We start from the raw sequence: 20,512 nt of genomic DNA on the forward strand, positions 1-20,512 counted from the left end.
TTGCTCATCTCTGGGCTGCCCACCTCATCTTCTGTTCAACTTTTCCATTCTTCCATCACTTTTGTAACTAATTCCCCACATTAAATACCCTCTGTTTTCTTAAATGTTAAAGCTATTCTTATTATTACTGTCATTTAGCCTCTGAATCTCATAATCACTTTCCAAAGACTCCTGCTTTTTCAAAAAATGTCTCTATCTCTGTAAATATATATCTGATTTAGGAGAAAACATTATCTGACCCTTTGCTATAACTACAGGGGCATCGGAAAAAGCTACCAATAGCCTGGCCATGATTCCTTCTCTCACTGACCTCCCAGGAGGACTGCCTTATAACCTGAAGTCTAGTCTCTTTTGCCCCCTGGGCTGAAACATGCTCAGAAAGGGCTGCTGTCCTTCGACCGGCTCCAGGCTGCGATGGTGGGTCAGGGAGTCTTAAAGCTCTGCCCTCCCTGCTCACAATCCCCACACTTCAACTGGCTCAGGGGGAGGTGTGGCCAAACGTTGCAGAGAAGACTCAGGTCACCTTACATGCCATCCTTTCCTCCGAGAGGTCCTCCTGCCTCCACCCCACCCCACCATGTGGTGTGAAGTCAGCAGCCTGGATTCAGGGTTGGAGATCGGCATGGCCAGGACTAGGGTGAAACAAGAGAGGCACCTGGGGCACAAGATTGAAGAAGACGTTACCCTCAGGGCCATCAAAGCCATGCAAGTGCAGGGTCAGTGTTTAAAAGGAGCCCCTCCTGACATTATGTACAATAGGTACCTCTCTGCCCCACCTGGTCTCACCCCTGTAGACCATTCTTTTCCATTAAAACAAAACAAAACTTTGACTGTCAGGGTTGGAGGATGCCTTTAACGTGATAGGGCGTCACTGCTTCTCCAAGTGTGGTCCAGGGAGAATTTAGCAGGTTCTGAAATGCAAATTCCTGGGTCTAAGCCCAGACCTAGAGTTTCAGAATCTTTGGGAGGTGGAGCAGGAATTTGCATCTTAATACAGAGCCTCAGGTACCCAAAAACCAATGGTTGAGAACTTCTGCTTGATGCTTACTTGTCACAGGCAACACAGCCTCCCAAAGCAGGCTGCTTCAGGTTAAAGACAACGACAATTAGAGTTTATCGTCCTGGGCACGATTCTGCCTCCCTGTAACTTCACTCAGATCTGGAGTCTGGAATGACGCTGAATAGGTTCCATCTCTTTTCTACACTGCAGTCTCCAAGCACTTAAGGCGGCTGTCAGGTCCTCAGCCCATTCGAGGACCTTACGCCTCCTTACTGGAGTCCCCGCTCAGCCAACTCTTCCTCGCAAGCCACCAGCATAGAGAGCGAGCAAGAACGGAGAAGAGGCTGCTAAACAGGCTTGCACTAGCGACTAAAAAAAGTCACGGCACTGAAATGAAATGTTTCCAAAATGGAGTAATTTATAACTCCACTAAATTATAACTTCGGCGCTGAACTGTAACAGCCCACCTTTCAGAACTTCCAGGGGTTGCTCTGCTGCCCCCTTCCGGCGCCGCGATGCACTCCGGGCGTTAGCGCCGGCGGTGGGGCTGTGCTCTCCCCGCACAGAGGAGTGGGAACGGGAGATAATCCGTCCCTCCCGGGGAAAAGCCACGAGTTGCTGTCGTGCTGCGGGAGAGAAATCCGAGGCGAGAAACAGAGAAAGGAAGCGTGCGGCCAGGAGCAGGGGTCCCACAAGTGAAGAGGAGCCCGTGAGATGTAGCCCTGAACCCCGCTGACCCCACAGTGGCCGAGTTCGGCCCAGTTCGGGATCTGGCTCTTTCATAAGCTCAGGTGAGTCGGGACAGCCCTGTGCAGCCTTTCAAGTCGGAGAAATCATCCTAGCAGATGGTTTCTCAGAATCATTCACAGGCAGATGACAACGCGCTGATGTGTGCTTCCTGGAAAGGGAATGACTGCATCGTGAAAGCGCTTTTCTTAATTGTGCGGAGGGAAAGAAAATCATAATCTTCACTGAGTCTAAGGAAAATGGTTTTTCTGGTGGAGAGAATAGTCGTAATGGAACAATGAACTTCAGGTGAAAGCAAGTTATGCTGGGCTGTTAGAAACAACTTGGTAACTACAGGGCAGTGAGGAGCGATCATCTATTGGGGCAGAGCTCAAAGGAAGTACATTTTCCATTTCATAGGAACCAAACGATGAAAGACACATAGGGAAGTGGTGGGGTCACTCAGGCACCCAGTAAGTATGCCCTAACCTCCACGGAATTCATGCAGGATGGAATAGTTAGGAGGGAAAATGGAGCATCAGATACATAAAAAGCTACAGATAATAAAGGATTTGTGTCCTGGGCAACTGAAACATCTGTTGGAAATATTCAGCGATTCTGATTAACATCTGCCTTTGGGGGAATAGGTATGGAGATGGTTGATGTTTAACATTTAATGTTGTTCAAAACCAAGCAATGAGCTGGGGTTCCTCTCGTATCTATTTTAGAAATAAACTGTCTAATTTACCAAGTCGATCACTAAAAACCACAATCACAATGTCAAAGATGTGCTCAGGTTGGAGCTCTGAGGTGAAAACAAGTAATGCTAAATACTGATGCAGTGCTAAATGTTAAGAAAAACTTAGGCATCTTTAGATACAGGCTCACTGTTGAATTAGGACACAAACCAGAGGTTTAAGGTAAAGTAGTATTTTATAAATGTGAACACTAAAACTAGGCATGTTAGGTATAAAAGGGTCAAATGCAGAATGATTGCATTTTGAACTAGGTAATTCTTTGTTGTAGGGGCTGTCCTGACCCTTACAGGATATTAACAGCATCCCTGGTCTCCATCCACTAGTCACTAGCCACCCCCTCACCCCAGTCATGACAATCAAAAATGTCTCCAGATAGTGCCAGATGTCCCCTGGGAGGCAAAATTACCCCTGGTTGGTGACTACTGAGATACAACAAGTGGACTGAAAGTTGAAAGTATGTTAAGAATGTCATTTGGTGACTATTATCAATTAATTCCCTGTTATCAATTAATGCCTTTATTATCACTAAATTTCTAGGGGAGAGCACAACAGGGGCTATTATCACGTCTTATTGATGCTGAAGGCAACAGGAGACAACCCATCACTGTTTTAACACAAGTCACTGTTTATTCCTACTGGAGAGAAGGGGCTGCCTAGCCCACTCCCCCAATCTCTTCCTGCTTCAGGTTTCTACCAGATAGGAAAACTTTCTACTAAGCAAGAAGTATATTCATTTTCTTAGTAGTTAGAAAGTTTAAAAGTTGCCTAAAATGGTCCTTACCACCATCATTAGCATGGATCTACTCTACTGAGCATCTCCTCTATATAGGGGGTCCACCCTCTCTTAGAAGAGCTTCCATTTTAAAGGGCTAGGGGGTGTGTGTGGTTCGATTGTGTGGGTTTTGCATATGTTCCCACCATAATAGTAAATAGGTCTTTCAGAACATATATATTTTGTTTTTGCTTCTGTTTTATGTTTTGACCCCCTTCAGCCATTTCTCATTTCTATATCGCCAGCCCCATGCCTGCCACCTCTGGCAACCACGGCAACCACCAATCTGTTCTCTGTATCTATGAGCTTGTGGGGTTTTTTTTTAGAGTTCACAAATAAGAGAGATCATACGGTATTTTTCTTTCTCTATCTGACTTATTTCACTTAGCATAATGCCCTTGAAGTCCATCCACGTTGTTACAGATGGCAAGATTTCCTTGTTTTATATGGCTGAATAATATTCTATTACATATATATACATATATATACACACATACCACAATTTCTTTATCCATTAATCCACGGATGAACTCTTAGGTTGTTTTCATTTCTTGGCTATTATAAATAATGCTACAATGAACATGGGGGTGTATATATCTTTCTGAGTTAGTGTTTTTGTTTTCTCTGGATACACACCCAGAAGTGGAATTGCTGGTTCGTATGGTAGTTCTGCTTTTAATTTTTTGAGGTTAACTCCATCCTGTTTTCCACACTGGCTCCACCCATTTACATTCTCACCAACGGTGTATGAAGGTACCCTTTTCTCCACATCCTCGTCAACACTTGTTATTTCTTGTCTTTTTGATAATAGCCCATTCTGACAGGTGTGAGGTGATATCTCATGGTGGTTTTGATTTTCATTTCCCTGATGATTAATGCTGATGAGCGTGTTTTCATGTACCTGTTGGCCATCTATGTCTTCTTTGAAAACACGTCTGTTCAAATCTACCTACTTTTTAATCATATTTTTTTTCTTTTTTGCTCTTGAGTTGTATGAGTTCTTTATATATTTTAGATATTAACTCCTTCTCAGATGTATGATTTGCATATATTTTCTCCTATTCTGTAGATTGCTTTTTCCTTTTGTTAATGGTTTCCTTTGCTGTGCAGCTTTTTAGTTTAGTGGTGTAGTCCCACTTATTTATATTTACTTTTATTGCTTTTTTGTTGTCAGATTCAAAAAATCATCTACGAGGAGCTTGCCACCTACATTTTCTTCTAGGAGTTTTATGGTTTCAGGTCTTACATTCAAGTCTTTCATCCATTTGAGTTCATTTTGTGTATGATGTAAGACAGTGGTTGAGCTTCATTTTTTCATAAGTAACTGTCCAGTTTTCCCAACGCCATTTATTGAAGAGACTGTCCTTTCCCCATTGTATATTCTTGGCTCCTTTGTCATACATTAATTGACCATACATGTGTGGGTTTATTTTTGGCTCTCTATTCTGCTGCATTGGTCTATGTGTCTGTTTTTATGCCATTACGTTTTAATTACTATAGCTTTGTAATAGACTTTGAAATCAGGAAATGTGATGCCCCCAGCTTTGTTTTTTCTCAAGATTACTTCTGCTATTGGGGTCCTTTGTGGTTCTATACAAATTTTGTAATTGTTATGTTTCTATGAAAAATGATATTAGAATTTTTATAGGGATTGCCTTATCTGTAGATTGCATCAGGTAATATGGACATTTTAACAATATTAATTCTTCTAATCTATAAGCATGGAATATCTTTCCATTTATTTGTATCCTCTTCAATTTCTTTTCTTAATGTCTTGTAGTTTTCAGTATACAGATCTGTTATCTCCTTGGTTAAATTTATTCCTAGGTATTTTATTCTTTTTGATGCAATTGTAAATGGGATTGTTTTCATAATTTCTCTTTCTGATAGTTTATTAATGTATAGAAATGCAACAGAATTTTGTATATTAATTTTGCATCCCTTTTTTTCTTTTCTTTTCTTTTCTTTTTTTTTTTTTTGTGGGGAGAGGTAATTAGGTTTATTTATTTATTTTTTATAACAGAGGTACTGGGGATTGAACCCAGGACCTTGTGCATGCTAAGCCCGGGGTCTACCACTGAGCTATGCCCTCCTCTCTGTGTATTGATTTTGTATCCTGCAATGTTACTCACCTTGTTTATTAATAGTTTTAACAGTTTTTTGATAGAATCTTTAGGATTTTCTATATATGATATCATGTCATCTGCAAATACTGAAGTTTTTGAATGCTGAAGAAGTTTTACTTCTTCCTTTACAATTTGGATGTCTTTTATTTCCTTTTCTTGCCTAGTCGCCCTGGCTAGGACTTCAATACTATGTTGAATAAAAGTGGCAAGAATGAGTTTCCTTGTCTTGTTCCTGATCTCAGAGAAAAAGCTTTCAGGTTTTCACCATTGAGTGTGATGTTAGCTGTGGGCTTGTCATATATGACCTTTATTAGGTTGAGGTGCATTTCCTCTAATTCCACTTTATTCAGAGTTTTTGTCATAAATGTTGAATTTTGTCAAATGCTTTTTCTGCATCTCTTGAAAAGATAATATGATTTTTAGCCTTCATCTGGTTAATGTGGTATATCACCATGACTGATTTGTGAATGTAGAACCATCCTTCCATCCCTAAAATAAATCTCACTTGGTCATGGTGTGTGATCCTTTCAATGTATTGTTGAATTTGGTTTGCTGATATTTTGCTGAGGATTTTTGTGTCTATATTCACCAGGGATATTGCCTGTAATTTTCTTTTCTTGTGGTATCCTTCTCTGATTTTGGTATCAGGGTAATGCTGGCCTCATAAAATGGATTTGGAAGAGTTCGACAAGGATTGGTATTAATTCTTCTTTGAATTAATCGGTTCTGGACTTTTTAGTGGGGGAGGTTTTTTATTACTGATTCTTACTGGTTATCAGTCTGTTCAGATTTCTTATTTCTTCATGATTCAGTCTTTGTAGGCTGCATGTTTCTAGGAATTCACCATTTCTTCTAAGGTGTCCAGTTTGTTGGTGTATAATTGTTCATAATGGTGTCTTATTATCCTTTGTATTTCTGTGTTATCAGTTGTAACATCTCCTCTTTCGTATCTGATTTTATTTATTTGAATCTGCTCTCTATTTTTCATGGTGAGTCTAGCTAAAAGTTTGTCAACTATGTTTATCTTTTAAAAGAACCAGCTCTTACTTTCATTGCTTTTCTACTATCTTTTTAGTCTCTATTTCATTTATTTCTGCTCTAATCGATGTTACTTCTTTCCTTCTGCTAACTTTGGGCTTCATTTGTTGTTCTTTCTCTAGTTCCTTAAGGTGTAAAGTTAGGTTGTTTGAGACTTTTCTTGTTTCTTCAGGTAACCATTTAACCCTATGAACTTCCCTCGTAGAATTGCTTTTGCTGCATCCCATAAATTTTAGTATATTTCTATTTTTGTTTGTCTCAAGATATCTTTTATTTCTCTTTCAATTTCTTCTTTGACTGTTGGTTTTTTAGTAATATGTTGTTTAATCTCCACATATTTGTGAATTTTTCAGATTTCTTCTTGTAACTGATCTCTCATTTCACGCTATTGTGGCCAGAAAAGATGCTTGATATGATCTCAATACTCTTAAATTTATCAAGACTTGTTTTGTGGCCTACTGTGTTGTTTAAGGCACATGTTTGCTATTGATTTTCTGTTTGGAGGCTCTATCCATTGATGTAAGTGAGGTATTAAAGTCTCCTACTATTATGGTATTGCTGTCTGTTTCTCCCTTTAGGCCTGTTCATATTTCCTCTATATATTTTGGTGCTCCTGTGATGGCTGCATAAATATTTACAATTCTTTAAGGTATGACAGAATTAGCAGCATATCATTCTTTTTTACTTCTCATCCATCTTGCTAGCTTATAAAATAAGGGGCTTGCAGGGATAAGAATGGCCTCATTTATAGGACAGATCTAATAACACCTGTAGCTTGTGTAGGTTTGTCCTGTTAGATGCCACCTCACTGGGTCTGATGTTACTACCAAGAAGTGTATCACTGGTTTTTCAGAATTGGTGTTTCTACCATTATTTGCAGTTTGTGACTAAAGCAAGCAGTCAATTTGATATTAAAATTTTAAAAAATCTCTCTGCATCCCTACACAGGTTTTGGGGGGGGGTTCCTTCAAGGTTCACAGGAAACTAAAGCAGTTACCCCAGTTAGTGGCCTAAGGTACAAATGTTTGCGTTATGATGTAACATAGACAAGTACAGATGGTTTCCACTATCTGTGGATTTAAACACTGGAATATCTTGGGTTGTAGATATGATAGGAACCACTCAATGTGTGATTTTAAAGGAAATGTATGCCTTTGTGGCAACTCCGTCACACAAGTGTGAACCGTTCGCATTTATTTCTCCTTGCTCTGTTATTCCCCTTCCTTGATGTAGGAGGGAAGAGTTGCGGCCCCTGGCCAGATGTGAGGTCCACACCACCCCTGAGAAGAAGATTCCACCGGCTTCCAAAGGATATTTACATACTGCATCCCTGGTACCTTGAGCCTGTGTTACTAAAGTTCACAAGTCCTAAAACTCCAGAGGGCCGTCTGAGGGCAGGGGTGCAGGGTGCCTGGAACTGAGATGGGAGGTGAGGTGTGCAGGTACCTATGTTCTGTAGTGTTGCCAGGGACACGGGGATCAGGTTTCTCTCCCTCGGACACCCCAGCAGGTGATGAGACTCGCACAGAGTGCGTGCTTGGTGTCATAACAGGGGACACACCTGTCCTTTACCTGGAAGAGTGAGGTTAGGAAAGACCCTTAGGAGCCCTGCTGGGCCGTAACCCCCTCCCGCCCTTTAGGTAACCAGGCTTGGCCTCGGGTATAGGATGAATGTTTTTCTAGATGAGGTTTTAGTGGCTTAGCTTACGTGGCACACCCATGGTAATCGACCTCAAAAAGTGTGTCACCAACAAAAAAAACCTGTAATTCATTCAGTAAGCAGTTGGCCATGACTAGGGGCCTTCCTCCTGTTTAACAGAAGGCTGTGCACCTGGCAAACCCCATCAGTTGAGAGAACTGGTCCAGTTTCATGTCTGTGAAAAGCCACATAAATGATGGGAAGGAGGCTGCAGTTTCCCTGATTTTCTGCGTGTAGGGACATCAAGGCGACAGTTTTTGCACATTGTAGAAAGAAAGCATCCTCATGAAGAGACATTTGGATAGTAGTTCGCAGAATCATTCATTAAGTATATATTGAAGACCTACTCTGTGCCACAGTCCCATCTACCACAGTTGCTTCCAGAAAGGCAGCAGCAGGAGGCAGAATCGTCAGGGGGCTAGCTGGGAATCACCCAGCACTGCATTCTGTGCATTCTGTGGGGAAGAAAGGGTGTGTGACACCCACGTGCTCAGCTCTGATAACTCCGTATCCCATTTTCTCACTGCAATCAAAACTATGAAGGCCAATTCTGGTCAAGTGAGAGCAGGCATCTCAAGTTTAGCAGATCTTATGACCCCTGAGTTCCTGTCTAGCTGTGTGACCTTGGGCAAGTTCTTAACTCCTCTGACTCTCTGTTTCCTCATCTGTGAAATGGGCTGATACTCCTTACCTGGTGAAATCTGATCTCGCATCCCCAGGACTAATGGAGAAGCCACACCGACCTCCGTGCAGCCTCTCACTCTCCCTGGGAAGCCTTTCTGTTCTGAGTTTCTTCCCCTTTCCTCCCGCTCCATGGTAAGGAGGAGAGACTGGGCTTGGAAGTCACAGAGACAAGGTTTCAAACAGAGTCACAGAAACCTCACTTCAAATCCCAGTTCTCCACTCATTAGTTGAGCGGCTTTGAACATGTGAACTGACTGAATCCCAGTTCTGCCTGTAAAATACAGCCAGCCTGCCTCCTGGGGAACAGGGAGGACGAAATGAGGTGACTCTGGAAGACCTTGGCAGGGCACTGGTGACCTGCATCTGGTTTCACACTGACCCCTCTCCCATCACCTTGACTCTGATTTGCTGTCAAGGGGCTCCTGCAGACACCGAGCCGGGTTTTGAGTGTGATATGTCCTAGAAGCAAAGTGATAGGGAATAAAAGCCCCATATCTCATTGTAATCCCTGGAGCTGAAGGCGTCGGCTCAATCACCCTCCCTGTGAGTTAGCAGAGATCAGCGGGAGAGAGAAGCTGGCGGAGCGAGGGCAGCCTGCCAGGGGGCCTTCTGCCAACGGGCCCACGCTGGGTGATGGCAGTGGAGTAGATCTCAGTGAGCGCAGCTGCAGACGGTGTGTGCTCCTCCTCCATCGTCACTTCCACCTCTGTCCCTGCACCACAAATACCCCGCCACTGCCAGCATCCTCTGCACGAAGGCACTCCCACCAGGAGGGCCTGCAGGCAGCACTGCTGAATGAAGCAGCGCCCTAGTCTGCAAGCCACGGCATACCAGCAGTGATGCCTTTTAGAAAGCCTGCTTGCAAATGGAGCTGTGCCCATTCAGGACAGGTTCCCGGAGGGACTTTGTGTACGAAGCGAGGATGTTTGCCCCGGGTCCTGACCGCATCAGCCAGCACCCCCGGGAGCCGAACTCTCCCAAGCAACGAAACAGTAGAACATTACAGAACTCTCCCACACCCAGGCATTAGGGGCAAAGGGACAGAGCCCCCCTCCCCATCCCCCAGCCTAATGTCTTTGCAGGGCTACCTCCTTCCCTGGGCGGGAGAATTTGCTGTCCTACTCGATTGGTTGGATTTTTGTTGTGTATTTTGAAAGTTATAGCTATTTCTTCCAAAGAAGGGAAGCTCTGTCTCCCAGTGTCAACTTGCTCAGATCATAGCAGGTCCACAGTGGAGCTGGGATGGGTCTCCAGGCCTCCTCGGTCTCTGTCCAGGTTGCTGTGGTCAGGTCCACGCTTATCCTTCCTCCTGGGACCTCGGCGGGTGGTGTTGTCACAGAGGAGGCTCCATGTGTGAGCGGCAGTGAGAAGGGCTCCAGTTCTGTCAAATCTGGGCTCTGCCAGCTGCCGGCCCTGGCTTCAGAGAGAATGTTAACCTATCTAAGTCTCCGAGGCTCCACCTGTGAAATACAGTTAATAGTACTTCTCAGGGTTTGGGGGAGTTAAATACGAGAAGATGTAAATGAAGCGCTAACACAACACCTGGCACGCAGCAAGTGCTCAGTGAGGGACACCTGTTATTACCCTGTCCTCTAAACCCTGTGCTTTCCTAGCTGTGCATCAGTGAGCAAGCCTCTTGACCTCTCTGAGCTTGGTTCTCTCATCTGCAAAATGAGGGGTGTTTCTCGGAGTGGCTAACGAGGCCACAGCTGGAGGCTGACCAGCCTTGAAGCTGGCACCCAGAGTCCAGGCTGACTGAGGCCACCTGCAGGTGCAGATGACACACAGGGAAGTGGTTAATTGGAGCCGAGTCGGCCCTGCCACAGGTTTTCTAATAAATTATGTTTGATTCCCCAGAACTTTGTCGGTGAGCAAGAGCAATGCCAGGAGGTGTGGAGAAGGCATGTCATCGGTGCATTTCTAAAATTGCCAGCAATGGTGAGTCATGGCTCTGAGAAGTGCCCTCGTTTTGAAGGATTTGGGGCTCTGAGATCACATGACTTGTTCAAGCCCAGAGCGAACCATGTGGATGGTCAGTACGTGGCTCGGGGTGGCCCCAGGGCAGAGCTGGGAGGACAGCTGCCCTCTGTTGATGCCCCGACATCCACTCCTTGCTTATGACTGAGGCTTCTTGTAGTGCACAGGACATGTTTTCAACATAATAAGCGTTTGAAAAATGTTTGCGTGAATGGAGTCACTGATAGAACCAACGTATAATGGCAGCAGAGCTGGGAGATATGCAGGGAGATGTGAATGGATTTGGATAGGGGTAGCTTCCCCAACCCTCACCTTACCTTATCTCCTTGCCACGTTGGACTTTCCCCCATCAGCTCTTGGGGGGCCCTTAGTGCCCAGAGGGGTTGGGCTCCATTACAGAAGGCCCAGTTATATCATGACATTTGGAACATCCTTAAAGCAAATCCTAGGTGCTGCGCTCCTTGGGATGGAAGCATTTATCTCATGGTGAGATGTGAGGTCTACCTCTGATACAGATGAAATGCGAGTAAAGGGAGCCTTGTAGGAAGCCTTACGCAACTTATCTTAGAGCCGTAACAATCGGAAACAGCAGGGGCAGGTAGAGTGGAATAAGGTAGAAGGTCAGGGGAACAGGAGAGGGCAGATGGGTGCCTGGTGACTACGGCATTGACATGCTGACGCCCATGTCAGGTCACTAACTACCCCCCCAACTCCTCCCAGGACATCTCACTTGCTGCTGCATCCCGGCACCTCCAGTGGTGCCCAGCACATAGTAGGAGCACAGTCACTGGCCACTGAGTGCCTAGGTGGGCGGATGAATGAAACACCAGCTCCTAATACGAACTTCCCCTCTAGCCGACGTGCCCACATCTCACCCTCCTCAGGCACAGCCTGACACTTTACTCCCCAGAATGGCTCTGGGACCCACGGTCCCCTTCACCTCTGGCGCACCCCTATTGTCGGGGGGCCAGAGTGGAGGCAGTGGTTTTGGTCGTCTGCACAGGGTCTCTGACACTCTGACAGGAAGGGCCTGTTCACTGCTCTCAGGGGGAGGAGACACCGTGGGCTGTACTGTGGCTCTGTATCCCCCTGAAATGAACTCCCCGCTCTCCGACCCTCCACACGTCTCACCTGGTGACGCAGCAAGAGCCCTGATGGCACTGGCAGGTTGGCCAGAGAGGAGGCATGACTCTCGAGGTTTCCCAGGAAAGGGGCAGTGTCCTGGCTGTACAGGAAAGACCCCAGTCTTGGTCCTCAGCTCCTCAAATGCCCTTGAGAGGTGATAGGAAGCTTTTGGCTGACCTGCCCTATCTGTGGTCTCCTTGACCTCCCCTCTGCTTTCACCCCCCATCTTGCAAATGACTCTGCCTTCAGCTGGGACTTTGGCAGGGCCTCCTATGTGCTCTCCCTGCCTCGTGTCCGGGCCCCTTAGCACAGCCCCCACATGTGGCCAGAGTCCCTCCCTCCCAGTGACGCCCATTCCTGCAGAAGAGAAATGAACTTCAGATCCCTGAGAAGCCCCTTTGTGAGCTGACCCCTGCTCCCCTCACATGTTGTCTCCTCTTCCTCCCCTTCTCACACTGGAAAATGCAGCCGGACAACATTTTTGCTTCTCCAAAAACTCCAGGCTCCCTCTGTCCCCTGGGCCTTCCAAAGTGCATTGTTGGTTGGAAGGGAGAAACACTAGTAATTATGAAGTGGAAAATTGGGGAAAACTCTGACTGGGGTACAAAATTAACATCACCAACGAGGGACAGATGGCTGTCACCGGTGTAGTGATCTGGCCAAGAAGACACGACCTTAATCCAAACACAAGGGAAGGGAGGCAAACCCACAGTGAGGAATGTTCTTCTAAGAGAGGGTGCAGGGGACTGCTGTCTTAGTCCTTTGGCCGCTGTAACAACTTACCATAGACTGGGTGGCTTGTCAACAACAAAGGTTTATTTCTCACAGTCTGGAAGCTGGGCGTCTAAGGTCAGGGTGCCAGCATGGCTGGGTTCTAATGAGAAACCTCTTCCAGGTCGCAGACTGCTGACTTCTGACTGTAACTCCACGTGATGGAGAACAGAGAGGAAGCAGGTTTTCTCTAGGTTCTCCTAGGGGCCCTAATCGCGGTCACGGGGGCTCCACCCTCATGACCTCACCGAATCCTGATCACCTCCCGAAGGCCCCACCTCCTAATTTGGGGTTAGAGTTTCAACCCGAATTTAGAGATGATGCATTCAGTCTCTAACAACTGGATTCTTCAAAAATGTCAGCATCATATAAAACGAAGGCTGTGGAAATGTGCTCGATTCAGGAGAACCAGTAAATTCAACAACAAAAGGCAGCACCTGAACTTAGATTGGGTCAAACCAAAATGCAACATGGATGGTGGATTAAAGCATTTTCTCAATGTGAGTTTACGAAGTTGCCAACCACACTAAAGTTATATAAGAGAATGTCCTTATCCTTATGAAATAAACAATGGGGTTATTTCCAACTAAAAAGTTTAAAACTTAATACAAGAAACATACAGACAGAAAACTGAGTGGTAAGTATCTGAATGTTCGCTCTGTGACTCTCTGCTTTTCTGAATGTTTAAGAATCTTTTGCAATGAACAATGCTTTTAGAATTTAGACTGGAAAAAAGCCTCCCTGAGCTTATCCAGGATTTCTTAGAAACAATGCTGCACTAGAGGCATGTACAACCACAGTGCTTTCCTTTCAAATGACTTTAAAATTTTCTTCTATATGGTTCTCCACATTTTCCACATTTCCTGTAAAGCAGTACATACTTAGGAGAAAGAGAAGTTCTGTCTTAAGAACAATCTTCAGATACTCCCTTTAGGTTGGTTTGCAGCTGGCCCCCGTCCACGTAGGAAGTTAGCTAAAGAGTGGAGGGGAGTGGAGGGGTTTGAGGCCTCGGAGGAGTGACCCTTCCACTTGTCTGTCCCTCAAGGGAGCAGGGCAGGCTCTGTCATAGCCTCAGAACCCCCCGACCCCCCTGGAAGAGCTGTCCGGAGCTCTCCCGGGCCACTGCGCAGCCTCTGTCTCATGCTCTTTCCATCACGTCCACTCTGCTGCAGTGCCGTTGCTCCCTGGCCCCGGTGCTGGCCTGGCAGACCAGTTTAATAACTAAGAAGCAATGAAATCTTGATGAACGCACGTGTATATGGTGTGTGCAGCCGGCCTCCAGCCATCACAGGATGACTTGATTAAACATAACGAGTGTGGTGATCGCAGGTCATCTGCACCTGTTGGGGTGCCCTGAGAAGCCCTATTTAGCTCCACACGGAGACAGTAGCCAAAAAGGGGCTCAGTGAAGCCACGCTCTGGGGATCCCTGAGAGAGAGGACTTCCACCCTGAGACTGGACCAAAGGACCGTGACCCCAGGGGTTTCAGCCCCCAGAGAGGCTCACAAAAGTCAACATACTGACTTGTCAAGCAGCAATTTTATCCTACAGTTCTGGCTATGAGAAATAGCATATTATTTTGTTTGATTTTTAATGTGCTTTTAAAACTTTAAAACTTCTCCTTTTGTAGGTAAAATTAACGTGACTTCATATTCCCATTTGCCAAACTAGCAAGAAAATCAGTCCGGGGCACTGCGGTCATTCAGGTTGTAGGGGCTGGGGATCTTGTTTACGTCTTTTGGGAGCGGGGTTCAGGAAGGCTCCTGCTCTCTGGGCACAGCCCTCGTGAGCCTAGGTAGACCCTTTGTAGAAAGTGCCCTCCTGGTAGGAGCCGCCTGAAGGACACACAGCTTAGGAGCAGATGCTTTTCTTGGGAGAAAAGGGCATCTCTTCCTCCAGGCAAGAGGGATTTCCACCTTCACGTGCCCTTAGCCTCACCCAGGCCCCTCTTTCCTGCACACACTGCCCAGCAGTACACTATGCCCTTACTACAGGGCCAGCACCTGTGCCAGGCCTGGGATGTTGGGGTCTTTACCAGCCTAGGAGCCTCGTGGCCCCTTCCTAGATGCTGCTGGTAGCAATTCCCTCTGGGCACCACAAGGAAGAGGGCTACCAGCCACAGTTCCATCCAAGAACGCCATTCCTCATCAGCTTCAGAGGTCTCCCCATCCATTGCTCCTCCCCTTCGAGCACTTTCCTTTATCCCCTTCCATTGGGACAATCCTGGGGAATTGCCCTCAGTGAGCTCCAAGGAGCGAAATTTGCCACATCTCCTCAGGGAATCAGAAAAAGAGATTCTAACAGCCTGTCAGTCCAGTACTTCTTACTATGTCTTACCTTGTACAGCTGAACATCTGAAAGCTGTAGACCTTTGGAAAGTCAAGAACATGGACAATGGAAGTGGTTTTAGAAAATCCTGGAGCTCTGGGCCTTCAGATTCCTGCAGGCTCACCTGGCACATTGACTGCAGTGAATTCTGAACCAAACACACGTCCTTTCCTGGAAGTTCCTCCTCTTTCCATCCCTCGAGTTCCTGCCAATGCCCTCACCATCTTGTTGTCTTTCCTTCATCACTGCCTCTAACTGGTACTCGAGGCCCTGCCCAGTCTCCACCTTATGCTTGCTGTCCAGGCTGTGATGGGCCGGGACCCTCACTGCTCTCTCAACCCCCATCACCACCCCACTTGGAGTATGTCACTTCCCAGCTCCAAATCCTACAACTCCCTTTATCTTCCTAATAAAATCCAGATGCCCTGATGTAGAATGGAGACGCCTTCTGTTCTCATTACCTGGTCCCAGTCTTATCTCCCATTCATCTGTTATGGATGACCTGTGCTCAGCTAAATGTGAGGATTTGCCAGTCTCCAAAACCACCCTGGCTTTTCTTCCTTGAATCTTTTGTTTCGTGTAGGATTTTCCCTTTGACTGAAAAGCCACCCAGCCCATCAAAACCCTACCCTAGCCATCAACACCCAGTGCCAATATCACCTCCTCCTGGGAGCATTCCTTGATTTCCTCAGGATTCCTTCCTCCTCTGGGCTTCCTTAGCTTCATGCACCTCTGGTGGCCCTACGCACTGATTCATATTGGCCCTTGGGTACACGTCTCATCTCCCTTATGGGTTGTGAGGTCTGTGTGGGTGAGTTTAGTGGGTGGCTGTGGAACAGTCCAGGTGAGAGGGTGATGCAGGTGCTGATACAGGGATGGAGAAGAGGGAAGGATGTGAAAAAGGAGGCAGAGACAGAATCACTGGATGTACCAGGAGAGGGCAGAAGTGGCGCAGAGGACTAGGGTTTTGGTGCTTTGGTAGATGCAGGGAAGTGTAGAGAGCAGTCTAGAAAGAGGACTTTTGTTTGAATTTATCCTCCTGGACTCTTTGCCAATTGCCTCCTGGGTATTTGGTAGCTGAGTGGCACCCCCAAAGGGAAATACTACTGGGTCCTGGTCTCAGTTTCCCCGTTAAACTATTTAAACAAGAGAATAGGGGATACACTTGCTATTTAAAGGAACCAGGTTCTGGAGAGCAGACTGCTAAAAGCCACCCCCTTCTCTTACCAGGATTCCCCCTTTTAAAAATGCTTTGGATAATTCTGGCCACCTATTTCGTCTGATAGCTGGATGCTATTGTGTCTTTAAGAAGCAACAGTGAGAGCAGCAGAGATAAACCCACTTCAGGATGTGAGCAGGCGCCCCGAGCTGGCTAATCCTGGCGCCGCCCCGTGAGGCCACCTTCCAGGGGTTCTTTCTTTTCACAGCTTTCCATGTCAGGAATCAGTTCATCTGTGTTCTTGGCATGAAGAATGATTCAGCACCAACCTCTCAATCTAATGCCCTCCCACCGTTGCTCTAATTCTGAATTATTTTCTCCTCTGGGACTCTTGGTTGACTTAGTGGTTTCACTCAGCTCTTTCAAATGGACTTGATAGAAACTCTTTTCATCAGAAGCCAGGATGCAGCCCTCGGAGCCACGCTGGGATCGGTGTTGAGCAAACTTGAAGGCATGGCGGGGTTTGTTGGCAGTGGTCATCTCCATCAAACTCCAGTCCTGGCCTGAGTGAGGCTGGCGGAAACTCAGCCAGTCTCAGCTTTCATCACCCAGACTGAGTGCATAACCGGCTCTCCCAGGAAGCAGGGGGATCAGGGGGGCAGCGGTGGTTTCCAGTCCCTGCCTGTGGCTTGGGTGGTCCTTATTAGGACTGAGTGGTAAAGAGGCCCCCGTGTGAGTAACTGCTGGTTACCTCCATCCCAGTGAAATCCCACCGCCCAGCGCAGCCCCAGCGCCTCACACCTCCCTGAGCAAACAGGCCCTGAGGAAGTCCTGGCAGAAGAATCCGCAGCCCTGCTGTACAAGGGTGGCTCATGGACCCTTTACTTCACAGTCACTCACACCTGGGAGGCGCTTTGAAACACAGGTTCCCGGGTCATGTTTGCAGAGACTCTGATTTCGTAGGTCCACAGCGGCTGAAGGGAATCTGAGAGTGATGTCTCCAAGGCTGAGGGTAGAGGTGAGACTGAGACCTTGACAGTGGGGCTGCAGAGAGGCTGGCTCTAATGAGGCTGGGGCCCGGGCTGCACATGGGGTCAGGGCACGAGTCAGGTTTAGAGCCATCCCATCCGGCTCTTTCAAAATCCACGGGAACCACAGGGTCTCCCTTGGTTGTTGTTTCTTCAGTTCTCCTTCTGATCCCTTAGAGGTGGGCGGGGGGCTGTTTGAGATAAAAGGGAAGCCACATTCCTTCCATCATGAAGAGACAATAATACTATTGATGGTGAAAATGGCCAACACTTACAGAGTATTTATTGTGTAGCCAGTGCTGTGTTTAGTGCCTTACATGGGTTAGGATATTTGATCATTTTAGCAAGACTGTTAGGAAAGTCTTATAATTTTATGCTCATGTCTTAAATGAGGACATTGAAACCTCAGGGGTTAAGAGTCCAGCCATGCACACCGTGGGGCATGGAGTGGGATGTGAGCCCAGCCGGTCTGGCTCCAGGTGGTGAATCATGCTCTCCTCCAGGGGGTCTGTAGGAATGTTCTGGCCCCAGCCCTCCCTCTCAGCCTTGCTCCGAGGTAGGAGGCTTGCGTGGCAGGGGCCTCTGTGTCACTAAACACCTGGATTACACATGCGGCCAGGTGGCGCCATCTGTCACAAGCTCACGGTGCAGTGAAGAGTTTTCCGGGTTGCTGACCACTTTATCATCCTGATGACAAGCTCAAGGCTAGAAATAGAGGTGGGCTTTATCAGCTTCCTGCTTTTCTATCACATATTAGCAAGAAATTTCTTCCTCAACCCCCATTGTAAACTGGGAATTAAAACAGACGTGGCTAGATTGACTGACACGCTCCCTTAAAACGGCCACATGGCCAGCCGTGCTGTGTCACCAAGATCAACAGATCAGCCTGCTACAGAACTTGCAGGGCCAGGTTGCCGAATGAAAATGCTTGTTCAAAAACTCAGAGGAAAAGAACTGTTCAAGGTACTGAAACAGAAAGCTTTTTTCTTTCTCCCACCGTCTCTTTTGATCCGTCATAGTATTTTTCATTTCACATTTGATGTTATTTTAAGTAAAGAAGAAAGAAAATGATTTTAATTAATAACTTAAAATTATTAGCATAAATTTTACTCTTTGTCTTAATATTATCTAATGACAGTTTTAAATTCAAATATACGAGCATTTAACTGAGAGGTAGAATCACCAGAATCCCACGATTTGTGTTTCATAGCTCTTACGCGCATGTGTACTTGGTTTTTATCAGAACAGTGGAAATAATAGACAAAACTAATGCTACAGTTTTCATTTCGCTTTTTGACATGTGTGCTTCCTACCAAACCTCCTCTGCCCCTTCTGCTGACTGATGAGAGAGGAAGGGCTGAAAGGAAACGGATCAGGGCTGTCTTTCCCTTTCTGCTGAGTCATCATTTGTGGGGGGAGCTGTTCGCTGAAACAGGGAAGTGTCCTGGGTAAGAAAGGCTATGAGTGGATTCCTTGGTCATTTTTGTTACTTTGAACACGACTGCCTTCTTTGAAGCAAGTCCTGGTCCAGATGAAAAAGTTCGCCTCTCCAGGTTGTTAGCGTCCCTGCTTACTCAGTTGAAGACATAACACTTACCTTGTATTCATTTTGAGTCCTCCTGAATGCCCGTGACCTCTCCAAAGTCTGACAGCAGAACACACATGCTCTGTTGACCTATCGAAACTCACTTACAAAATACAAGTTCAAAGAAAAATTCAATAAGACACTCAAGACAGCAGCAACAGAGCATGAAACCAAAAGCAAGGTCCTCCTCAACATAGGGCCCCGTGGGACTGCCTGGGTTGTGTGTCCAGGAAGATAATCTGATAATCAATAAATATTCCAGCTAATTCAGAGGAAAAGAGTGAAAATTGGGGCAAAATCAGTCTGCATGCCTGCCCCCCTCCCTTTTTTGTATTTCCTGGAGGTGAAGGTCAAGATTGACATGAAGGGCACCTTAAAGGGGCCTCTTGAAGGCGAGGGGCTGTACCCTGCCCCATCCATCCTGCTCTGCTTGGAGAATTAGGGTCAGAGCTTGACTTGGTGATGTGACTGTCGGGGTCCCAGGTGCAAACACTTGCAGCCTTAGATCTTTCCTCCTCTGGAGATGACTGAGATTCACAAATAAACCTGAGATCTTTGACCATCTGAAACTGGAGTGGACCTTGTAATTTAAACTAATTAAAGTGGGTTCAGTGTAAGTAATAGAAAACCCAACTCAAAGTGGCTCAAATAATGAAAGATTTATCTGTTCATATCAAGGGAAAGTCCAGGAGTAGTTTAGCTTCGTGGGCGGTGTGATTCAGTGGGTGACAGACGCCACCGAGGAGCTGGTTGCTTGTTGCCTCTCCTCTTTGCCTCATTCTCAGGCTGGTTTCCCTTCGTGGTGGCAAGATGGTGACCAACAGCCCCCAGAGCACTTTGCTTCCTCTCCAACGTCCAGAGAGGGAGAGAAGCCTTGTTCCTGGAAATTCTATTGGAAGAGGGAGAAAGCTTTTTTCCTTTCTCTCAGTCGGTCTCCCTTTGAGTATCCTTGACCCCAGATGAGCCATGAGCCCATCTACCAACCAATAACATATCCAATGAGTGCAGCTCTGCTGGTAACTTAGGGCTAAACCTCATGGCTTTCTCCAAAGCCTGGGGGGGAGTCAGCTTGTGCTGGAGCACATAAACTGCATAGGAGAACGGGGCTGGGGGGGAGGTGGGGAGACGGGAACAAAGTGGAGTGATTGCTTAGAGAGCACGGAGTGGACACAGGAGGCTACAGCGCCATCACTTCAGAGACCCTCTCTCCGCTCTCAGGGCTGGCATCAGGACCTAGCAGAAATCATAAATGTTGATGCTGTCTAAACTTTCAAAGTGGGAACAGGAGTGTAGGCCTAACCAAAAGGCATTCAAATTCATAATAAAAAAAAAAATTTCTGGCCAAGCAAAACCTCTCTCTGCAGGGCATGTAACATACAGGGAAACCAAGATCCAACCAGGGGAAGTGACTGCCTGCTCGTCATGGGTGCCGTACACCGAGCTCTTGTGTGCGTCTGCTAACGCATGTTCCAGAAGAGGATAACGAGGCTTCAAGGAGGCCAGCTAATTTGCTCAAAGCCGCACGGCTCATGAGTGACAGCTAGGAGTGGGCCGCAGTTCTCTCTAACTCCCACACCCCGTCCTTTCCCACCAGCAGTGGGTGAATTGGTGGCGTGAGCAGGAAGAAAGACCCCAAGTCAGTTCAGAGCTCTGCTCCACTGTGTATCGGTAGGAAGTTTTAGGAGACTGTCTAATATATGCTATGGGGCATACAACCAAATTCTGTAAGTGATCGA

General features: G+C 46.5%; 1 protein-coding gene across 2 annotated transcripts in view; it reads left to right on the top strand.

Annotated features, from left to right (window-relative positions):
- Positions 1-20,512, top strand: part of TMEM272 (transmembrane protein 272) — a 76,530-nt gene that overhangs the window by 45,932 nt on the left and 10,086 nt on the right. Inside the window, exons 1-3 of one of the 2 annotated variants that reach the window (XM_045513975.2) lie at positions 1,425-1,791; positions 7,654-7,753; positions 10,661-10,741. In XM_045513975.2, coding sequence (XP_045369931.2) covers positions 10,684-10,741 — 58 coding nt within the window. In that variant the 5' untranslated portion in view covers positions 1,425-1,791; positions 7,654-7,753; positions 10,661-10,683. Of the gene's footprint in view, positions 1-1,424; positions 1,792-7,653; positions 7,754-10,660; positions 10,742-20,512 lie in introns of those variants that run through there. The other variant, XM_074378113.1, reaches the window with a different exon arrangement.

This window comes from Camelus bactrianus, chromosome 14 (genome assembly GCF_048773025.1).
Source record: "Camelus bactrianus isolate YW-2024 breed Bactrian camel chromosome 14, ASM4877302v1, whole genome shotgun sequence".
NCBI lineage: Eukaryota > Metazoa > Chordata > Mammalia > Artiodactyla > Camelidae > Camelus > Camelus bactrianus.